The sequence below is a fragment of the Hypanus sabinus genome, chromosome 3, assembly GCF_030144855.1.
Source record: "Hypanus sabinus isolate sHypSab1 chromosome 3, sHypSab1.hap1, whole genome shotgun sequence".
Classification (NCBI taxonomy): domain Eukaryota; kingdom Metazoa; phylum Chordata; class Chondrichthyes; order Myliobatiformes; family Dasyatidae; genus Hypanus; species Hypanus sabinus.
Genome location: NC_082708.1, coordinates 142,271,541 through 142,293,693, shown reverse-complemented (window position 1 = coordinate 142,293,693; position 22,153 = coordinate 142,271,541). Strand labels below are relative to the sequence as shown.

The 22,153-nt window shown below is 43.7% G+C and overlaps 1 protein-coding gene across 1 annotated transcript in view; it reads right to left on the bottom strand.

The window, feature by feature from the left end:
* Positions 1–22,153, bottom strand: part of LOC132391709 (janus kinase and microtubule-interacting protein 1-like) — a 236,253-nt gene that overhangs the window by 26,970 nt on the left and 187,130 nt on the right. Inside the window, exons 7-10 of the mRNA XM_059965260.1 lie at positions 20,624–20,743; positions 19,883–20,029; positions 19,381–19,521; positions 18,166–18,225 (exon numbers count right to left, since the gene is read on the bottom strand). Coding sequence (XP_059821243.1) covers positions 18,166–18,225; positions 19,381–19,521; positions 19,883–20,029; positions 20,624–20,743 — 468 coding nt within the window. The remainder of the gene's footprint in view (positions 1–18,165; positions 18,226–19,380; positions 19,522–19,882; positions 20,030–20,623; positions 20,744–22,153) is intronic.

Here is a 22,153-nt window from a genome sequence, read left to right as displayed (position 1 = left end):
TGAGGGATCAGTAGTGGAAAGGGTGAGCAGTTTCATGCTCCTGGGTGTCAATACTCTCTGACGATCTATCCTGTGAAAGCACAAAGAAAGCACATCAGCAGCTACATTTCATTAGGAGTCTGAGGACACTTGGTACGTTACTAATACTCCAGCAAGTTTTGCAGCTGAACAATGGGGAGCATTCTAAGAGGTTGCAGCACCATCTGGTACGGTAGGAGCCACTGCACAGGTTCAGAAAAAGCTGTAAGTTCAACCAGCTCCATTGTGGGCACTAGCTTTCCTAGCATCGAGAACATATTCAAAAGGTGATGATGCTTCAAAAAGGAAGCATCCATCACTAAGGGTCCCCATCACCCAGGACATGCTCTCTTCTCATTGCTATCATCAGGGAAGAGATACAGGATCCTGAAGACACATTATCAATGCTATCAGATTTCTGATTGGATAATGAGCCAACTCATGAATAATACCTCACTACTTTTGCTCTCTATTTCTACCATCTATTTAAGGATATGTAAATATATTTCTTATTGTAAATTATAGTTTTTTTATGTATTGCACAGTAATGCTTCCCTCAATGAAGCCCCTGCAGTTCACATACTGTCCCAACTGTTCAATAGTCAACACCATTGCCATCACCCTCCACCTGACCCTAGCCCACCTGGCCAAAAAAGACATGTACGCTTGAATGCTGTTCATAGACTTCAGTTCAGCATTCAATACAATCATCCCTCAGAAACTGATTGGAAAGCTGAGCCTACTGGGCCTGAACACCTCCCCCTGCAACTGGATCCTAGACTTCCTGACTGGGAGACCTCAGTCAGTCCGGATCGGAGGCAGCATCTCCAACACCATCACACTGAGCACAGGGGCCCCCCAGGGTTGCGTGCTCAGTCCTTTGCTGTTCACTCTGCTGACCCACTACTGTGCTGCAACACAAACTCGAAACGTATCATCAAGTTCGCCAATGACACAACCGTGGTGGGTCTCATCAGCAAGAACAATGAGTCAGCATACAGAGGAGGTGCAGTGGCTAACGAACTGGTGCAGAGCCAACAACCTGTCTCTGAATGTGAACAAAACAAAAGATGGTTGTTGACTTCAGGGGGGCACAGAGCGACCACTCTCTGCTGAACATCAATGGCTCCTCGGTACAGATCGTAAAGAGCACCAAATTTCTTGGTGTTCACCTGGTGGAGAATCTCACCTAGTCCCTCAGCACCAGCTCCATAGCAAATAAAACACAGCAGCGTCTCTACTTTCTGTGAAGGCTGAGGCAAGTCAATCTCCCACCCCCCCATCCTCATCACATTCTACAGGGGTTGTATTGAGAGCATCCTGAGCAGCTGCATCACTGCTTGATTCGGAAATTGCAACAGCTTGGATCGCAAGGCACTGCAGTGGATAGTGAGGTCAGCTGAGAAGATCATCAGGGTCTCTCTTCCCGCCATCACGGACATTTACACCACTTGCTGCGTCCGCAAAGCAGATAGCATTATGAAGGACCCCATGCACCCCTCATACAAACTCTTCTCCCTCCTGCCATTTGAGAAAAGGCACCAAACCATTCGGCCTCTCACATACAGACTATGTAACAGTTTCTTTCCCCAAGCCATTAGACTCTTCAATACCCAGAGCCTGGACTGACACCAACTTACTGCCCTCTACTGTGCCTATTGTCTTGTTTATTATTTATTGTAATGCCTGCACTGTTTTGTGCACTTTATGCAGTCCTGGGTAGGTCTATAGTTTAGTGTAGTTTTTGTGTTGCTTTACGTAGTTCGGTGTAGTATTTGTATTGTTTCATGTAGCACTATGGTCCTGAAAAAACATTGTCTCATTTTTACTATGTACTGTACCAGCAGTTATGGTCGAAAAGACAATAAAAAGTGTCTTGACTTGACTTGAGAAAACAACACATTTCACGACACACAGGTATGTCAGTGACATCACACCCGATTTTGATTCTGATCATCTTTACTGCCAAATGAAGAAATTATTATTTTATAACCCAAGTGTAGTGAGTTAGTTTCACAGGAGATGTCTTATTTTGGCCTGGCGTAATTGGACCTTTGCAAAAACACATGATATTGAACGACATGTTCTGAAATCCTCGCAGACCTGGTGTACACATCAGTATTTGAATATAAATGGTTGGGCGGTTTGCTTTGGATTACTTAGCTTAAATAGTTTTTTTTTCTGTCATTTGTGAGTGGATACTGGCTATTCAGAGATAAGAACAGTAAATAATACTGTATTCAGCTTGTTACATACACCTGTTAGGGTGCATTCTACAGATACCTTATGAGGTAACTGTACCCTTCAGCCAGGAACAGATGTTATCAGGTGGTTCCCAACCTTCAAAGAGTGTTTCAACCCTTAACTATGACACTTTCCAGTTGGTGGGCGGGCAGTGGTGGCCATATCACTGCCCATCTGCTCCTGTCTTCCAGCTTCCCTCCCCTCGCCTACTCCAAATCCAACAAGAGGCTCATCCTGCCTTCTTCCCCATCCTATGAACTGTCCAGGCCCAGAGCTGACAACAACCACCATGCTGATTTGCCTGGGAAACCTCTGCAGCCGGTAACAACCATGCCTGCCATCCCTTGTCTTTGCACTCCTGCACTAAGGGCTGGTACTTCAAGGCCTTTCTCTCGTGGGCCTCTTCACATCCCTCCTCCCACAGCACCGTCAGCTCAACCAGAATTATTTTCCGGTCTTCAGTTGACCACAGTACAATGTCCGGGCTGAGGGTTGTGTATTATTTTTCTTCAATTGTGCTTTTCAAAGACTAACATCAATTTTTGAACAAAATTTCTAAAATTGCTTCATTTATTTCAATCTGCCTCTGGTATACTTTATTAATAGTAAACATGTAAATAAGTAATAAGACTTATCCTTTTTCCTTAAAGTCCATAATTATTATTATTCATCCATGAATCTATAATAATCTGTTCAAAATTACCATGGCATACAAGATAATTTTTTTCAAAGATTATTGCCAATTTGCCATATGCTGTCAAAAAGGTTTGGCACCTTGAAGATCATCTCCCAGGTGGATTTCAACAGTTCAGTATTTCCTGGGTAGAAACAAGGAAATCCTTGATCTTTACCACTTAAAACAAGGGAAGCAATCACTTGAGTATCCTAATGCCTCCAAGGTAATTTCAAGTTTGTAACAATTCCACTTTCTATTTTGACACAACATCACTTTAGGAACTCCTTCAGCAGAGGCAGCACCTGAATATCCTCCTTGTTAAAAATGGATAGTCATTATGCACTCATTACCCAGTCATAAATGTCTTCGCTCAAATTAATGTGAATAAACTGAGAGGGAAGCAATGGGGTTGGTGAGGCTCCACTCGAAGTACTGTTAGAGAGTTATCAGCACTCTTTCACCAGAATTGTCATAAAGTGTGTAGTGGAGTGATTACTTTGACTGAGTGCAAGCTGTGGCCCGTGTTTGTGAATGTGACTGCTAATGTAGGAATAAGGGTTAGTTTGGCAAACTAATGTCAGATGGGAACGCTGACTTGCAGATATTGTAGGCCGACAAATGATGGATGCAAAAGCAAAGAGCAGCATCTGTATGCATTGGGAGATGGGATTTATTAATATGCTCAATGCCCTTGTCATGAGTAAGAGGCTTTCTAATTGTCTCTTATACATTTTAGCTGTACCTTCAGCAGATCCCTCCTCAACCTCCTTTCTTCTCCCCATAAAAGCTTTTCCTCGTAACATAAATGCTCCAGCCCTGACATCATTCTGTTGAATCTCTTCTGCTCACTCTCCAGTGCAACCATGCTCATCCCATTGAGTGCTGATCAGAAATACATGCTGTGGCCTCACAACTGTCTCATAAGGCTGCAACATAACTTCTCTGATCTTATGTTGTATCATGGCCAATGAACACAAGTAAGCTTTATCAATCTATGCTGCCACTTTCAGAAATCCTTGGACTTGCACTCCAAACTCCATTTCTTCATCGATACTCCCCAAGACCTGCCATTCATCGTGCATGCCCACCCAAAATGCATCGCATCACATATCTGGATTAAATTCCATCTGCCCATTTTACCAACTCCTCAAAGTTGTCCAATAACTTAAATCTCCTTATTATCAACTACGCTATCTATTATGAGATAATCTGCAAACTTAATAACCATCCTACATTCACATCTAAATTGTGAATTATTTAAGTGTAATGGTTGTAGAACCTATCCTTTTAGGATACCATTTGTGGCAGGTTTCCAGTCACAAAAAACAATTGGTCACATTGGTGTGATAGGGTGGTGTGGGATCGCTGGGCTAGAAGGGCCTGTTACCGTACTGTATTTCCAAATAGAAAGAGTTCTTCACCATCATCCTCTGTTTCCAATCAACAAGCCAACTTTGAACTAATTGATACTAGTCCTAAATCTATTGGACCCATCTTCCATGTGAAACCTTGTCAAACCCTACTTAAATCAATGTGGAGTACATCAAATGCATTGCCTTCTCAGTATATTTTATTACCTCTTAAATTAGTCAATCAATATTAGTCATACAAGGACTTCCCCTAATGAAACATTATTTGTTATCTTTCTTTACTCTTTATCTTTCTAAGTATAGGTTAATCCTGCTCTTTGGATTTTTTCCCATTAAGACTACAATTCCATCAGATTTTGAAACAGAACTAGACTATTCCATTCAGTCCATTGAATCTGCTTTGCCATTCATTCATGGGTGATTTTTTTTTCCCAATGCCATCCTCCTAGTTTCTCCCTTGAACCCTTATCCATGTTACTTGTCAAAAACTTTTCAATCTCTTCCTTAAATATACTCTATAACTTGACTGTCACAGTTCTCTGCAGCAATAAATTCTACAGAACCACCACCCTCAGTCTGAAGAAATTGCTGCTCATCTCAGTTTTAAAGAGACATCCCTGTTTTCTGAGGCCGTACTATGAGACTCGACTTCTCATAAAAACATCCTGACCACAACCATTCCATACAGGCCTCTCAGAATCTGATAATTTTCAATGAAACCTCCCTTCCTCACCATCATCTTTTTGAACTCTGTCTGTGCACTACAATGAGATCATCATGAAGCAAGAGAAATCAAATACTCCTCATGTGTTAAGTCTTTCATTCCAGAGATTGTCCACGTGAATCGACTCTGGACCCTCTCCAGGGCCAGCATTCTTCCCTAGAAAAGAAGCCCAAAGTTGCTCACAACATTCCAAATGTAGTCTAATCAGAGCCTTATACAGCCTCAGCAGCACATTCTTGCTTTTATAGTCTAGCCCTCTCATAATTAATGCGAACACTGCATTTGCCTTCCTTACTACTAACTCAACATGCAAGATAACCTTGAAGAAATCCAAGTCCCTTTGTATTTTTGAATTCTGGATTTTCTCCACATTTAGAAAATAGTCTCTCCCAACAAAAATGCATAATCGCACTCTTCCATTTGCTGTATTCCATCCATGTGTGTTCCGGTACTTCTACAAACTCCCTGCCTCTGTAATACCATTTTTCCATCAGCAAACTTGGCCACAAGGTGATCAGTTTCATCATTCATAAATGTGTTATGTGAAAAGTTGTGCTCCCAACGTGAAATTCCTTACCAGTGATTAAATCCTACCAAACCTAAAAGATTCAGCCCAGTACATCACAGGTAAAAATCTTCCAACAATTTAGCACATCTAAGTGAAACATTGCCTTAGAAAAGCAGCATCCATCATCAAAGATCCTGACAACCCAGGCCATGCACTCTTCTCACTGCTGCCATGAGATAGAAGGGTCAAGTATCTCAAGGACTTGCATCACCAGATGCTGGTTCAAGAACAATTACTTCAACAATCGGGCTCTTGAACAAAAAGGGATAATGTGGCGGCCCACTTCCCAGCGCACTCGAACCGGCTCACAAAGTGGCGCGCGCCGGAATTGAGACAGGTCCGAAAGAGGGCGCCAAGTCTGCTTCACCAGCAATGGGAAAAGCCTGCGCGCAGGACGGGACTGTGAATACGTGCCCCCTACAGCATACGGGGAGGGCGGGATCAGGAAGGCTTTGAAGCGAGGCTGCGAAGTTTGAATAAATCTCTTTTTGCAACTGAAGCTCACCAACTCCGCGTCGTTATTTCAGCGCTGTGTGTAGCACACCGCTACAATTGGTGACCCCGATGGCCCAAACAATATTTGGGCCGAAGATAAACGACACCACATCTGTTCATGCAGTTTGGTTAAAACTGCCAAGCTTCTGGACGCTGCGACGTCACCTATGGTTCCAGCAAGCAGAAGCCCAATTCCACATTCCGCAGATAACCTCAGAGGACACACATTACTACTACGTGGTGAGCTCCCTCGACCAGGAGACAGCCGCCCAGGTTGAGGAGTTCATACAATCGCCCCCAGAGGACGGCAAATACACAGAATTCAAAGCCTTGCTCATAAGGACTTTCGGACTCTCACAGTGCGAGTGAGCTGCTTGTTTGCTGCACCTGGATGGTTTGGGGGACAGGCCACCGTCGGCTTTGATGAATGAGATGCTCTCCCTGGCTGGAGGTCACAAGCCCTGCCTCATGTTTGAGCAGGCGTTCCCAGAGCAGCTGCCCGAGGACATACGCCTGCTGCTGTCCGACATGGATTTCAGCGACCCCCAGAAGGTGGCAGCCCGGGCAGACATGCTGTGGAAAGCCAAGAAGGAGAGTGGGGCGTCCATCGCACAGATCACCAGGCCACACTCCCAGCAGCAAACCAGACTAGGCCTGGCCGCAAAGCCCGCCAACCCCAGAGGCAGGAGTGAGTAGGCCAACGAACAATGCTGCTTCTACCACCAGCAGTGGGGCGCAGAAGCCCACCGCTGTAGCCCGCACTGCAAGATCCCAGGAAACGCCAGGGCCAGCCGTCGCTGATGGCTACAGCAGCTGGCCATCGGGATAGCCTCCTGTATGTCTGGGACAAGCAGTCGGGACGCCGCTTTTTGGTCGACACTGGAGCCAAGATCAGCGTCTTACCTCTGACAAGTTACGACACCCGCAACAGAGCACTGGGTCCCCCCCTGAGGGCCATGAATGGCAGCACGATACGGACCTATGGCACCCGTACGGTGCGGCTACAGTTCAGCTCCAGTCGGTTCATGTGGGAATTCACACTGGCTGCCGTAGCCCAACCGCTCCTGGGAGCGGATTTTTTGCGAGCTCACAGCCTACTGGTCGACCTGCCAAAGAAGAGACTGGTCCACGCCGAGACCTTTCAGACGTTCTCCCTGGGTGAAGCCCAGTTGCCGGCCCCACACCTAGACTCCATCACGCTGTCCGACAACGACTACACCAGAGTCCTGGTGGATTTCCCATCGGTTCTGGCACCGCAGTTCACGGCAGCCATGCCCAGACACAGCGTACAGCACCACATCCCGACCCAGGGACCACCCCTCCATGCCCATGCTCGAAGGCTTCCCCCGGACAAGCTCCGACTGGCGAAGGAGGAGTTCAAGAGGATGGAGGAATTGGAGATCATACAGCGGTCCGACAGCCCATGGGCCTCCCCCCTGCACATGGTCCCCAAAGCAACAGGGGGCTGGAGACCATGCGGCGACTACTGCAGGCTGAACGAGGCTACAACACCGGACCGTTACTCTGTGCCACACATTCAGGACTTTGCAGCAAACCTGCATGGGCGCACGGATCTTCTCCAAGGTAGACCTTGTCCGGGGATACCATTAAATCCCAATGCATCCAGACAACATCCCCAAAATGGCATTCATCACCCCTTTCGGCCTTTTCAAGTTCCTCCGCATGCCATTCAGCTTAAGGAATGCCGCACAGATGTTTCAGTGGTTAATGGACGCGGTGGGACGCGACCTGGACTTAGCTGTCATCTACTTGGATGACATCCTCATAGCCAGCAGCAGTCGTCAGGAGCATCTGTCCCACCTCCGTCAACTCTACACCCGACTGAGTGAATACGGCCTGATAATCAACCCGGCCAAATGACAGTTCGGACTCGACACTATTGACTTCCTGGGCCACAGGATTACTAAAGACAGGGCAACCCCTTTGCCCGCCAAGGTAGACGCGGTCTGCCATTTCCCCCGACCCAACACAATCAAAGGCATTCAGGAATTCGTGGGTATGGTAAATTTCTACCACCCTTCAGCTGCCTGAATCATGTGCCCCCTGCTCGCCCTGATGTTGGGTAAGGGCAAGGACATTACCTGGGACAAGGAGTCCGCCACCGCTTTCATTGAAACAAAAGAAGCCTTGGCAAACGCCGCGATGCTAGTGCACCCCAGAACGGACATCCCTACCGCCCTCACAGTGGACGCATCTAACACGGCAGTCAGTGGGGTGCTGGAACAACTCATCGAGGGTCGCTGGCAACCCCTGGCATTATTCAGCAAACGCTTAAAACTACCCGAGCTCAAATACAGTGCTTTCGACCAGGAACTGTTGGCGCTATACCTGGCAATCCGGCATTTCAGGTACCTCTTAGAAGGTAGGCCCTTCACCGCGTTCACGGACCACAAACCGCTTACCTTTACGTTCACAAAGGCATCCGACCCCAGGTCGCCCCGCCAGCAGCCACATCTGTCCTACATCTCCGAATACACGATGGATGTCCGGCATGTCTCGGGAAAGGACAATGTCATGGCGGACGCACTCCCCCGCCCTACCGTTCATGCCCTTTCCCAGGGGGTGGACTATGCAGCGCTGGTGGAGGCGCAGCAGGCAGATGATGAGATCCCTAGTTACAGAACCGCAGTCTCCGGTTTGCAGCTCCAGGACCTCCCCGTAGGCCCGGGTGAGAGAACCCTACTCTGTGACGTCACCACCTGCCAACCCCACCCGGTCATCCCGACAGCCTGGCGGCGGCGAGTTTTCAACTCCATTCACAACTTAGCGCACCCCTCCATCAGGACAACCATCCAGATGGTAGCCAACAGGTTCGTTTGGCACGGATTCCGCAAGCAGGTCAGTGAATGGGCCAAAACGTGCATGCACTGCCAGACGGCCAAGGTGCAGCGGCACACCAAAGCTCTGCCGCAGCAGTTCCACCCCACCCGCCGGCGTTTCGACCACATTCATGTGGATATCGTGGGCCCCCGCCAGTGTCGCGAGGAGTGCGGCACCTCCTGACTATCGTGGACCAGTTCACAAGATGGCCAGAGGCGGTCCCGCTCACCGACACCACCTCCAAATCTTGCACCCGGGTATTGATTGCCATCTGGGTATCTCGCTTTGGTGTACCGGCCCACATTACCTCCGACAGAGGCACCCAGTTCACCTCCAGCCTGTGGTCAGCTATGGCTAGCCTTTTGGGGACTCAGCTGCACCACACAACTGCCTACCACCCACAGTCGAACGGACTAGTGGAGCGTTTCCACTGTCACCTGAAGTTGGCTCTCATGGCCCGCTTCAAAGGGCCTAACTGGGTGGACAAGCTCCCCTGGGTCCTGCTCGGAATCCGCACGGCGCCCAAAGAAGATCAACACGCCTCGTCGGCCGAGTTGGTGTACAGTGCACCCCTGGTCGTCCCGGGAGAGTTCATACCAGCCCCAAGGGGGCAAGAGGAAGAACCCGCAGCAGTCCTGGGCAGACTACATGAGAGGCTCGGTAACCTGGCTCCCATACCCACTTCACAGCATGGACAGAGCCCGACCTGCATACCCAAAGACCTGCAGAACTGTAAGTTTGTTTTTGTACAACGGGGTGGACATCGGTGATCAGAAACAACGGGTCCATATTCATGCTGGACGTTGGGGGAAAAGAGGAGGTTTTCACGGTGGACCAACTCAAACCGGCCCATGTGGACTTGGCGCAGCCGGTCAAGATTCAGGCACTGCGGCACAGAGGCAGACCTCCCAAACAGAGTTCGACCCAGACTGTGGACATTGGGGGGTGTATCGCCAGTTCTGTGGGGGGGTCATATGGCGACCCATTTCCCAGTGCACTCGAACCGGCTCACAAAGTGACGCGCACCAGCATTGAGGCCGGTCCCAAAGAGGGCGCCAAGTCTGCTTCAACAGCAAGGGGAACAGCCCGCATGCGGGATGGGACTGTGAGTACAGCATTCCCGCCCAGGGATGGCGGGATCAGGAAGGCTTTAAAGCGAGGCCGCGAAGTTTGAATAAATCTCTTTTTGCAACTGCAGCTCACCGACTCCATGTCGTTATTTCAGCGCTGCGTGTAGCACACCGCTACAATAATTACATTCTACTTCTGGTGTTTCCACAATTAATGGTCTCACCTTAAGGACTCTTGTTAGTTCATGCTCATTACTTATTGCAATATATAGTGCCTATAAGAAGTATTCACCACCTCTTGGAAGTTTTCCTGCTTTATTGTTTGACAACATTGAATCACAGTGGATTTAATTTGGCTCTTTCTGACACTGATCAACAGAAAAAGACTCCTGTGTATCGAAGTGAAAACAGATCTCTACAAAGTGATCTAAATTAATTACAAGTATAAAATGCAAATAATTGATGGCATAGTTGTTCAGCCCCTTTAATATGACATACCAAATCACTACTAGTGCAGCCAGTTGGTTTTAGAAGTCACATAATTAATTAAATGGACATCACCGCAGGCAGTCAAGGTGTTTCAATTGAATATAGTAAAAACACACCTGTATCTAGAAGGTCCAATTGCTGATGAGTCAGTATCCTAGCAAAAACTACACCATGAAGACCAAAGAACACTCGAAGCAACTCTGCAAAAATTTTATTGAAAAGCGCAGGTCAGGAGATGGCTACAAGAAAATTTCTAAGTGACTGAATATTCTTGGAATACAATTATCAAGAATACGTCAATTATCAAGAAATGGAAAGAATACGGCACAGATGTAAATCTGCATAGAGCAGGCTGTCCTCAAAAACTGAGTGACTGTGCAAGAAGAGGTCGAGTGAGGGAAGCCACCAAGAGACCTTTGACAACTCTGGAGGAGTTACAAGCTTCAGTGGCTGAGATGGGAGAGACTGTGCATACAACAACTGTTGCCCGGGTGCTTCACCACTCACAGCTTTAAGGGAGAGTGGCAAAGAGACAGCCATTGTTGAAAAAACTCACATGAAATCTCAGCTAGAGTTTGCCAGAAGGCACGTGGGAAGGAAACTCTGAAGTCAGCTGGAAGAAGGTTCTATGGTCTGATGAAAACAAAATTGAGCTTATTGGCCGTCAGACTAAACACTATGTTTGGCATAAACCAAACAATGCTCATCATCAAAAACACACCATCCTCACCATGAAGCATGTTGCTGGCTGCATCATGCTGTGGGATGCTTCACTGCAGCAGGCCCCGGAAAGCTTGTGAAGGTAGAGGGTAAAATGAATGCAGCAGAATACAGTAAAATCCTAGAGGAAAACCTGATGCAGTCTACAAGAAAACTGTGACTTGAGAGAAGATTTGTTTTCCAGCAAGACAATGACTCCAAACACAGAAACAAAGCTACACAGGAATGGTTTAAAAACAACAAAGTTAATATCCTGGGGTGGCCAAGTCAGAGTCCAGACCTCAATTCAACTGAGAATTTGAGATTGGACTTGAAAAGTGTTGTTCGCTCATGATCCCCATGCAATCTGACAGAGCCTGAGCAGTTTTGTAAAGAAAAATGGAGAAAAATTGCAGAATCCTGATGTTCAAAGCTGATGGAGACTTTTCCACACAGTCTGAAGGCTGTAATTGGTACCAAAGATGTATCCACTAAAAACTGACTTGAAGGGGGTGAATACTTATGAAATCAATTAATTTCTTGTATTTTAATTGTAACTAAGTTTGATCACTTTGTAAAGGTTTGTTTTCACTTTGACATGAAAGAGTCTTTTTCTGTTGATCAGTGTAAATAAAAAGCCAAATTAAATTCACTGTTATTCAATGTTGTAAAACAATAAAATATGAAAACTTCCAAGGGGGTGAATACTTTTTATAGGGACTGTACTTATATCTACATTTTTATCTTGCATAGTCTGATCCTGTTTACAGTTACTGTTATATAGATTTGCTAAGTATACTGGCTGAAAAAGAATCTCAGGGTTGTACCATATTAATACAATGATAGTAAGTTTTACTTTGAACTGTAAAATTTTGAAAACACCAAAGGCCTGTAAATACTTGACCTGTCTCTGCAGCCATTCTTTAAAACAGGTAGTACCATTCCTGCCCTCCACTTACCGGGTGCTTTGCCTGTCAGAAAATCTCTCTCAGAGGATAGACAATATCTTCCCTTCCCTGCAATAACAAACTGGAATGCATCTGTACATAATAGAAGCAGACCCTCCAACAAAATTCTTTCCTTAATCCATTCACCACAGTCACCTTAGTAACACAGCGGGAAATGTAAAATAATTAAGAACAGAAGAAACGCTTATGAAGTGTACACTCAAGTGGCACAGTAAAAGGCCCTTTACACTGCATGTGCTGAAAATGACGATAATGCTGATCACAAAATTAAAAGTGTTCCATTTCATTCCTCAGAGGTACTGGGGGCTTTTGGGTCGCCAGGGCACAGTTTCCTACGTGGAGACAGAGGAAACTGCAGATGCTGGAATCTGGAGCAACAAACAAGATGTTGGATGAACTCAGCTGGTCAGGCATATCTGTGGAGGGAAACAGGCAGATGGTGTTCCAGGTTGAGGCCCTTCATCTGGCCCCAACTGACCCAAAACTTTGCCTATCTCTTTCCCTCCATAGATGCTGCCTGGCCCACTGAGTTCCTCCAGGGTCTCATTTGCTGTTTCACTTTCCCCCATCCCCTTTAAACTCACCAGAGGCCCAATTCCCATGCTCTCTCCACATAATGTCCTGTTTCAGTGCTCCATTTAAACTAACAGGGCCTGTTCCCCAGCCTGCTTTAATCTTAAGGAATCTGTGTACCTAATTTACACTCACAGGAGTCCTGTCCCTCAAACTCCATCTACACTCACTGGAGTCCTGTCCCTCAAACTCCCTCTACACTCACTGGAGTCCTGACTCCCACACTCCATCTACACTCACTGGAGTCCTGTCCCTCAAACTCCCTCTACACTCACTGGAGTCCTGACTCCCACACTCCATCTACACTCACTGGAGTCCTGTCCCTCAAACTCCCTCTACACTCACTGGAGTCCTGACTCCCACACTCCATCTACACTCACTGGAGTCCTGTCCCTCAAACTCCCTCTACACTCACTGGAGTCCTGACTCCCACACTCCATCTACACTCACTGGAGTCCTGTCCCTCAAACTCCCTCTACACTCACTGGAGTCCTGACTCCCACACTCCATCTACACTCACTGGAGTCCTGTCCCTCAAACTCCCTCCACACTCACTGGAGTCCTGACTCCCACACTCCATCTACAGCTGTCCCTCAAACTCCCTCCACACTCACTGGAGTCCTGACTCCCACACTCCATCTACAGCTGTCCCTCAAACTCCCTCCACACTCACTGGAGTCCTGACTCCCACACTCCATCTACACTCACTGGAGTCCCGTCCCTCACACTCACTCCACACTCACTGGAGTCCTGTCTCCAACATACACTGGAATCCTGATTCCCTTGAAATTAACTGGTGCTGTATTCCTCACATTCATTTAAACTCAACTGATTTACTGAAATGTGTATTATCCCACTGTTTTATGCCTTTAAAAGTGAATCATAATTGTAGCGGGGTATTAATAGCAATAATATATTCAGTGGTCTGGAAAATCTGCTGGTACAGCAGCTAGGTCCCAATAGTGCCAGATTATCAGAGTTTTATTATAATTGAATAAATATGGAATTTTAATAAAAAAAATAGCATCAGAAATGGCAATCAGGAAAACTACAGGATGGTTGTAAAAGCCTATCTGCATCACTGATGTGCAGTAAATATAGAAATCTGCCATCCTTACTTAGTGCACCTATATATGACTCTTAACTGTCTCCTTAAGGCATGAACAATTTAGCTTTCAGACAATCAATACCTGCAATACTAAAGTTGTGCACATCCCAAGTTATTTCCAGTTAAGATAGCATTTCCAAACCTGTGCAAAATTTCTAGCAATCAAAAAGCTAAGAAATCTGACCAAAAACATCAGTAAAAATACCTTTTGTGAAGTAAATGCTGATAAATTATCACCTCAAACAGTGAAGGCGAGAGTGATGGTGAGGCAAGTTCAGCGGATAAGCTAAGATGGTGTGTAACAGAATCATTGAATACGGAGTTCCGATGCCCATACAGCTGGCCCAGGAGCGAGGGTGGATCTCTCTGGGCACTGAAAGGAGAAGTCCGGGCCTGGATAGAGAAGTTCTGATGCTTGTTAAACCTGCCCGGGTGTGAAGTTCGATCACTCTGGGCGCTGAAAGGAGAAGTAGGAGGAGAGGGCAGAGGAGGTTTTGTGCCCATACAACTGGCCTGAGTGTGAGGTTGGATCACTCTGGCACCAAACTGATTTGAAGAACTTGAGACTGGCTTCGGACAGGGTGGCGAAATCTGGGCCTGGAGTGAGTCACTGGGCGGTGTGGTCTAGGCCCCGAGTCTTTCACAGCAGTCGGGTCCCCGTCAGGTACGATACCCTGCTTAGATAATCTAAACACCAGTTCAGGTCAGAGGTGACAGCCAATTTCGCTCACTCTCAACGATGTTCACTCCTGTCTCCAGGACACAGAGCCTTTCACTGTTCTGTTGCTGGGTCACTATAAACACCGGCCGAGATAGACTGAAAAGACAGGACGTCAGTCAGGATGAGGGTCAATTTCACTCATTATTCGTGACGATCATCTCTTTGGCACTGGGGCTATGAAGACTGTCCCAACTGCTGTGTCCTGTGCCACTAATATGATGAAATGATAAGCAAAACCTTGGGCCAACTCTGAGCAGCGCCAGGGTTCGGACCTGAAACTTCAATTCTAGTTCGGAATGCTGTTGTTTGCTTCAATTGTTTGCATGATTTTTATTTTTTCTTCCTTTCTCTTGCATATCGGGTGTTGGTCTTTTATTTTTTTTCTTTATTTGGGTTCTTTCAGGTTTCTTGCTTTCTGGCTACCTGTGAGGAAGCGAATCTCAAGGTGGTATAATTTAAACGTTCTCTGATAATAAATGAATCCTGGATACCAAGAGCAAATAAAAATGATTTGAAAGGAGGATTTATCCAGATTTATCACTTATGATCTCTTCCTTTGAATTTATTGTGATCAAAGCAAGAGCCTTGTTACTGAAGCAGCATAAAGCTAAAACCCAAAAGAGCTGGAAGTTTACTAGAATTCACAGAGTCCTGGTTTAAATAAATATGATGCTTGATGCCCAATGATTCAGTCCCCAAGTCAACTTAATATTTTAATAGAAAGGTTCCACTAATTAACACCTATTGACACTCTTCAGATGGACAAATTACATTAATCACTTTTGCAGATGCCAATTGTATATTTGCACTTAAAACTGCTTTAAACTATTAAAATATTGTTTTATTAAGTATACACAGGTGACTCTAGTATTGCTCTTTCTTAAACAGCTATTTTAAATCAGGCAGTGGAGCAGACTCTTATTAAACATACAAGTGTTCGTCATAAATCCTTTTCCAGCTGTGCAGTGCTGCTGTTAAGAACATAACATAAAAAATAGAGGCAGTAGTATACCATATGAAACTTTGAACCTGTTCCATCATTCATCAAGATCATCTATCTCAGCTTCATTTTCCTGCACTGCCCATGTAGTTATTAATTCTCTTGAATATCAAAAATCTGCTGATGTACATTTTGAATGACCATAACAACGAAGCTTCCATAATTTCCTGGGTTAAAAAATCCAAAAGATTCACTACTGGTTGACTAAAAAAAAAATCTCTTCCTCTCAGTCCTAAGCAGTCGCTATTCTCAAAGGAAACAATCACAAATGGTGCTCTGGTACTTCTTCGGTTTTTAACCCTTTTTAAAAAATGTTCTTGGGATGTGAACCCCATTGGCATTGCTCCATTGGTGATTGTCCATCCCCAATCACCCATCATTCTCAAACCTTGTCCCTAGTCCTTGACTCTTTAACTGGGGCAAGACATCCTACCTGTGTCTAGCCTATCAACTCTTGAGATCTTCTAAAGAATACATTCATTCTAGAGAACACAATCCAAGACAACTCAATCTTCACTCACATGGCAAACACACCAGGGCCCACAATGATGAATCTTCACTGCACTCCCTCCATGCACATTTCCTTTAATATAAGAAACAAATATGATAAAATTCTAAAATGCTGCTCAACTGCATTAGCAGATACTATGTTTATAGATTTGCACGTACATTCAGTAGAAATGTGCACCCTATTAACCTTTTGCACGTACTGCATTTATTGGAATTGATCATAAAATACATATAGCCATTGCAGATATAGAAATATATTTACCTCATATTTTCCCATTGAAAATGCATAAAATTTCAGAATGTAATTACATTAAATAATTTTTTAATTAGTTGGATATGATGGAATTAAAATCATGACTTGCATTTTCCCAGGGGAGCAAGATTTTTGGCCACCAATGTAACTCCTTGCTCTAACCCAAGAACGTGATCCAAAGGTGAGATTAGCATGACAATCTGATGTGGGCATTGAGCATTATGTTGAGTTGTTTGTGTAGGAATGGACCCAGGGAAAGATATTGCTACAGCATTTCCCATACTAGAGTGTAGTCAGACGTATCAACTGACACAAGTACAAATGTTACATTTTAATTTTCTCTACCTCACGTAGTGGTCAATCAAATATCATTAAACCATCCCTGGCTTGTTCCAGTTATTTAAAATACTGTTTTTCTTTCAACCATTCAATATGCATTCAAAAAAATTCATGTATTCCCAACATAAAGTGCAGACATAGAATTGGGTACCTGCCTCACCTGCCATTAAGCTGAGGCTGCTTGAACACAGCTGCCTCTTGAAGAGAAGCATTGAGCACAGTGGTGAGCTCATGAACAACGTGATCCTGTGGTAGAACCTTATCGCAAAATTCAACAAATACCAAACTTGATTTATTCAGTCGTTGCAACATCTTCAAACATAAATATCCAATGTCACTGTTGTCTGTACATTATCTTCATTCAGAAGAGGCATTCCCTTGACATACTCTAGCCCAACAATAACTTACTCAATCCATTACAATTACAATTCTTCCAGAAGAGCCATTATTATGAGTCCTGAAGCAAAATCACTCTAGATCCCTTGGTTTGCCTGTAGCACCTCCGATCTCCTGCCTGGTTCTCAGAATAATGGAAATGTCAAAATGAAGATAGTGAACAAATATATTTCAAACTTCTTCAGTGTACATTCAAACTATTAGCATAAAATAGAGTGAACAAAGTCATTAAAAAGTGCTTCCTTAATGCAAAGACAGCAATTCATTATAATTGAATATGAATTAACCATTGTCTCTCCACTGCCATTGAATATGCATGATATTACAAGACCACAACCCTTCCACCTTTTTGTTTCATTAATTGCAATCGGGGGATACATCAACATAATCTATTATTGGATTAGCATTCAGAGGCTTGGATTATTACTTGAAATTATACCAAACTCAAGAATTGAATGCAAGTCATGGCATCAGTAATTGTTGTAAAAACCCATCCAGTTTACAAATACCACTATATTTCTGGGATCTGCCCTATACCGTATATGAAAGCAGACCCATCAATGTGGATGACCCTTAACTGTCCTTTGAAATAACGTAGCACAGTTAGGAGTAGGTGTAGAAGGAATTAAATGCTGACCTTCCAAACAATGCCTATACCCTATGGTAGTACCACTGTAGTGTAATGGTTAGCGTGACGCCATTACAGCTCAGTCGTCGCCGTTCAGTTTGGACGTTATCAATAAGGAACCTGTGTGTCCTCCCCGTGGAACGTGCGGGTTTTCTACAAGTTCTCCGTTTTCCTCCCACAGTCCAAAGATGTGCCAGTTCGCAGGTTAATTGTATAATGTAAATTTTCCTGTGATTAGGCTAGGGTTAATCTGGGGTTGCTGGAAGGAATGGTTCAAAGAGCCCATTCAATGCCGTACCTCAATAAATAAATTAATAAATTACACCCTCAAAAATAAATGTATACATTTACAGTGGAATTTAAAACGTTGGAAGGATTTGTTAAAGCTCAGAGAATTGCTCCTACTTAGCTGCTTTTTTGTTATGACTTATTACAATTTGCCAAAAGCTGTAACTCTGGGACTTGGCCATTTTACCTTGTGGGGCTTTGTGCTTCTTCTTTTGTATTTCTTAGAGCGTAAAAATCTCTCCCGCTCCTGCAGGAAACAAAAAATAAAATAAAATTGCAACAAAAGTGTACAGATCTAAAATGAATGATTAATTTAATTAATTGAAAACTTCAATAGCAACCATTAGGGATCAACTGTGATGAATCTATCAGTTAAATCACTTGCAATAGGTTCCACTAATAAATCAGAAATAAGAAATGTAAGCCATTTATTTTGTTATATAAACATCTTTTGTTAGAAATCAATACTTTATTCATGTTTTTCTCTTTATTCATAGTTCCATCAATTCAATACATTTTCCTACCACACATCAACAGCAATCATGATTTCCCCTTAAAGAAGGAGGCAGCCATACAGTAACTGAGGGACTGTTATACTGGAACCAGCCCCCCGATGTCCACCGGTGGTAAGTCTTTACACTGTGGTCATTCTCCACAGAGTATTTGTGGTAGCTGCACTGGCTTTCAGTGTGTTCCAAGGCACCTACTCCTGCATCTTGGAATATGCCAATCTGCAGCAATCTCTTGTACACAGCTCATTACACTGTAACACCATTAGGTTTCAGGCAGACCATAGTGTCCCCTTAACCAATATGACCTTCCAGCATTATTTATTGCTTGTGTCAGTATGCATCCCTTTGTTATAGCCCACTGTAAACACAATCAGAGCATACCTCAACAGGATAATTCATCTCTTTCCAGATTTTCTTGACAAATGCACATTCAGTAAGGAGGTGGACTACCATCTCATCTACATTGCAGTCATCTTATAGGCAACTTGTGGTAGGACTGAGGACCTGACTCTCCCTAACAGATCTGACAAAAGGGGCCCCATCTCACTACCAGGCAAGCATGCTTTATCAATGCACACTTACAGTCCATTTTGCAGCCCAATCTTATCCCTGCATGTAGAATGCAGACATGATAAAATTGCATACTTTCTAATCACCAATTTTAACATCTGATTTCTGATTTATTGACCAAAATATGGAATAAATTTGCCTTACAGGCTGAAATTAAACTGCACTTAACTCAAAAATCAAACTGATGAACTGAAGAAAGAATTTTGACTAGGAAATTTTATGAACTACATGTTAAGAAGTTTAAAGTGAGTCAGTAATATTTCACTACCAGCAGCTAAAATTCATTCTGCATAGATACATAGAATTACAAAATATCTCACCATTGTTAAATCATCAATAATATGCTGTTGCTCTACAACCTGGAGTCTCAAGAATTCCATTTCTTGCTCATCTTGACCTTGGCTCAGATCATTCAGTGATGTATGTCGTCTGAGTTGTCCTTGTGATGATAACTTTTCCTTCTGGTAGGCAAACAGAAGTTTATTGTACCAAAGTTTGAGGCAATAATGCCTGAACTTTCACACTGTTAAGACAAATTTTTAGTGGTAACATCTACCATGACAACTTCTTCACTTTCAATTAATTTCAATTGTGAGCAATCTGATTTGATGCCGCTTTTAGTCTGGTGACTGTGGAGGTTTGCAATTTCATGTTTAACTGCACATCTACCACTTATCTGAAGCTTCTGTAACATTATTGCATAATTAACAGAGAAAGCTAAGAGCTGCACCATTATTTTGTCAGTCACAATCAGAGTGGAAATTAAAATGAGGCCTCAATTGTATAAAAAAGAGACAACTGACATGGATTTGCAACATATACCATTTCAGCATGTTCTCTGGTCAATGTTTTCAGCTTGTCTTCCATCCTCTGTAAAGAATGCATGATATCCTCATTCTTCTTCGTTAGCCGTTTGTTTTTCTCTACGAGTGGTTTCAACTGGCTCTCCGTCTCTCGTACACGTTTCAACTGGAAAAATAATTCAAAGTCACCTGGAGGAAACGGTCACAAAAAAAACTTTCTACCATACAATGAATTAAAAGGTTTTGACAGTGCTCACTGTCTGCGATTAATCTTATTTTATGTACTAGGATACAGGGAACTATTGAGCCCATTATACCCAAGCTGTGTCCTGGCAATTGAATTCCCAAAATCCTGTCACCCTTTTCCTTATTTCCAGTCCAGCAACTCCCTTTGATTTTTTTCCCCATTTACCCACACTGATGGATAATTCACAGCAGCCAAATTATCTATAAGCACATCTTTAAGATTTGAGAAGAAACTAGAGGACCTGATGAAAACCTAAGTACTCACAGAAAACGTATAGGCTTCACTTGGCAGCAAGCGTGGTCAGAATCAAAATGGGATCTCTGAAGCTGTTGGGCAGTAGCAATGATTGCTTTATTATCCAAATATTACATAAAATAACTATCTTGCAACTGAATGTATTTCAAATTCTTAATTTTCCTCCAGTTGGAATGTCTTTTTTTATGCTCCCGTGTAAGATAGCTGCAAGGTGTATTCATTTCCTAAAGTGGATGAAAGACATGTTATTGAGTTTACCAGCTCGTTCCTTTCATCCGCCAGCAAAGTATTTCTGTCTTCCAGCTTACGAATCACAGCATTCAATTCAGCGATCTTTAACTGAAAACGTCGCACATCCCTTTCATCCAGAAGTGGCTCCTAAATCAAAGTTGACAAAGAGAAATCATATTATGTTTCTGTTAACAAAACAAATACAGGTTCCCCCCCCTCCCACCCCCTTTACAAAGGTAGAACATTCTTATGAAACCTTTCTTAAGCCGAAATGGCGTAAAGCAAAGAACCATTAATTTATATGGGAAAAATTTTTTGTAAAAGTGAAAATCCTCTTTGTAATGTGAAACCAGGTTACTAATGTAGGTCTTTTGTAAAAGCGAAGTGGCATAAAGTGAACATTCATAAAGTGGGGGACACCTGTATATCAACTTTTGGAAGCTGTAAATACAAAGAGGTTTCTCAGTGATCTGTGTACATTTGCCAGACCCAAGAAAGGCAAACAGCACTCACAATTAACATTAATCATTTCATACTTTTAAGCTGCTTCAGTGATCTCAGTTATACCAATTCATACTGCGTGTGCTCTTTCCAAGATTAATGATCAGTACACATGTTAATATGGTTACATAAAAATGGTTTGTATTTCATCATTTGCAAATCAAGCTTCTATTAATTAAAAGGGAAGGGACAGTTGCTTATATATCCTTCTGCTGGGCTCAGAAACTGTTTAAAGTCAAAGAACAAGACCATCCTGTAAGCAAACTCTGAGTGGAAGGAGGAAGGGGAAATGGAGATGTTAATCCTAGTTGTATCTATTTTCTATGTACGCATTCATGACAATTTGGACCAGTTTTGTTTTATAATGACTGTATCAGAAAGAAACTGGAACAATATCCCTCTACTACATCAGGCAATTTTTCATTCAACCCTAGCAACCACCTTAAACAGACAATAGAACCACCATAAACTGCTACTGGGACAACAAATGCCTGCTTAACTATCACAGTGCTTAAAGTGCACAGACTGAGCAGCAAGTTTGTCACAAAAAACTTTGCCAGGAGTAGATGTACCCGAACCTCATCATACGTGGACACACCACAATAAACTCAACTTGACTTGATGCCCAATGCAAAGAAACTTACACAGTAGTGTGCCAAATAAAGGAGGATGATATTGGTGCACTAAGGATACAGCAGCATACTTGTTATTCTTTCTTACTGAAATATTGATCCATAGGCCAAGACCAATGATCCACAGTTGTAAATTTGAATTCTGCCAGCAACAACAAATAAAATACTCAGAGTGGTTGGTGCGTGCAATGCACTGCCTGAGTCAGTGGTGGAGGCAGATACACCAGTGAAATTTAAGAGACTACTAGACAGGTATATGGAGGAATTTAAGGTGGGGAGGCAGGGTTTAAGGTTCGGCATTACATTGTGGGCTGAAGGGCCTGTACTGTGTTTTAAAAACAAAGTTGTTAACTTCAGCAATTAAAAGGCATGATCAGATTCCTGCAAGGTTCTCTTCTAGCTCACTAACACATCATGAAGAAAG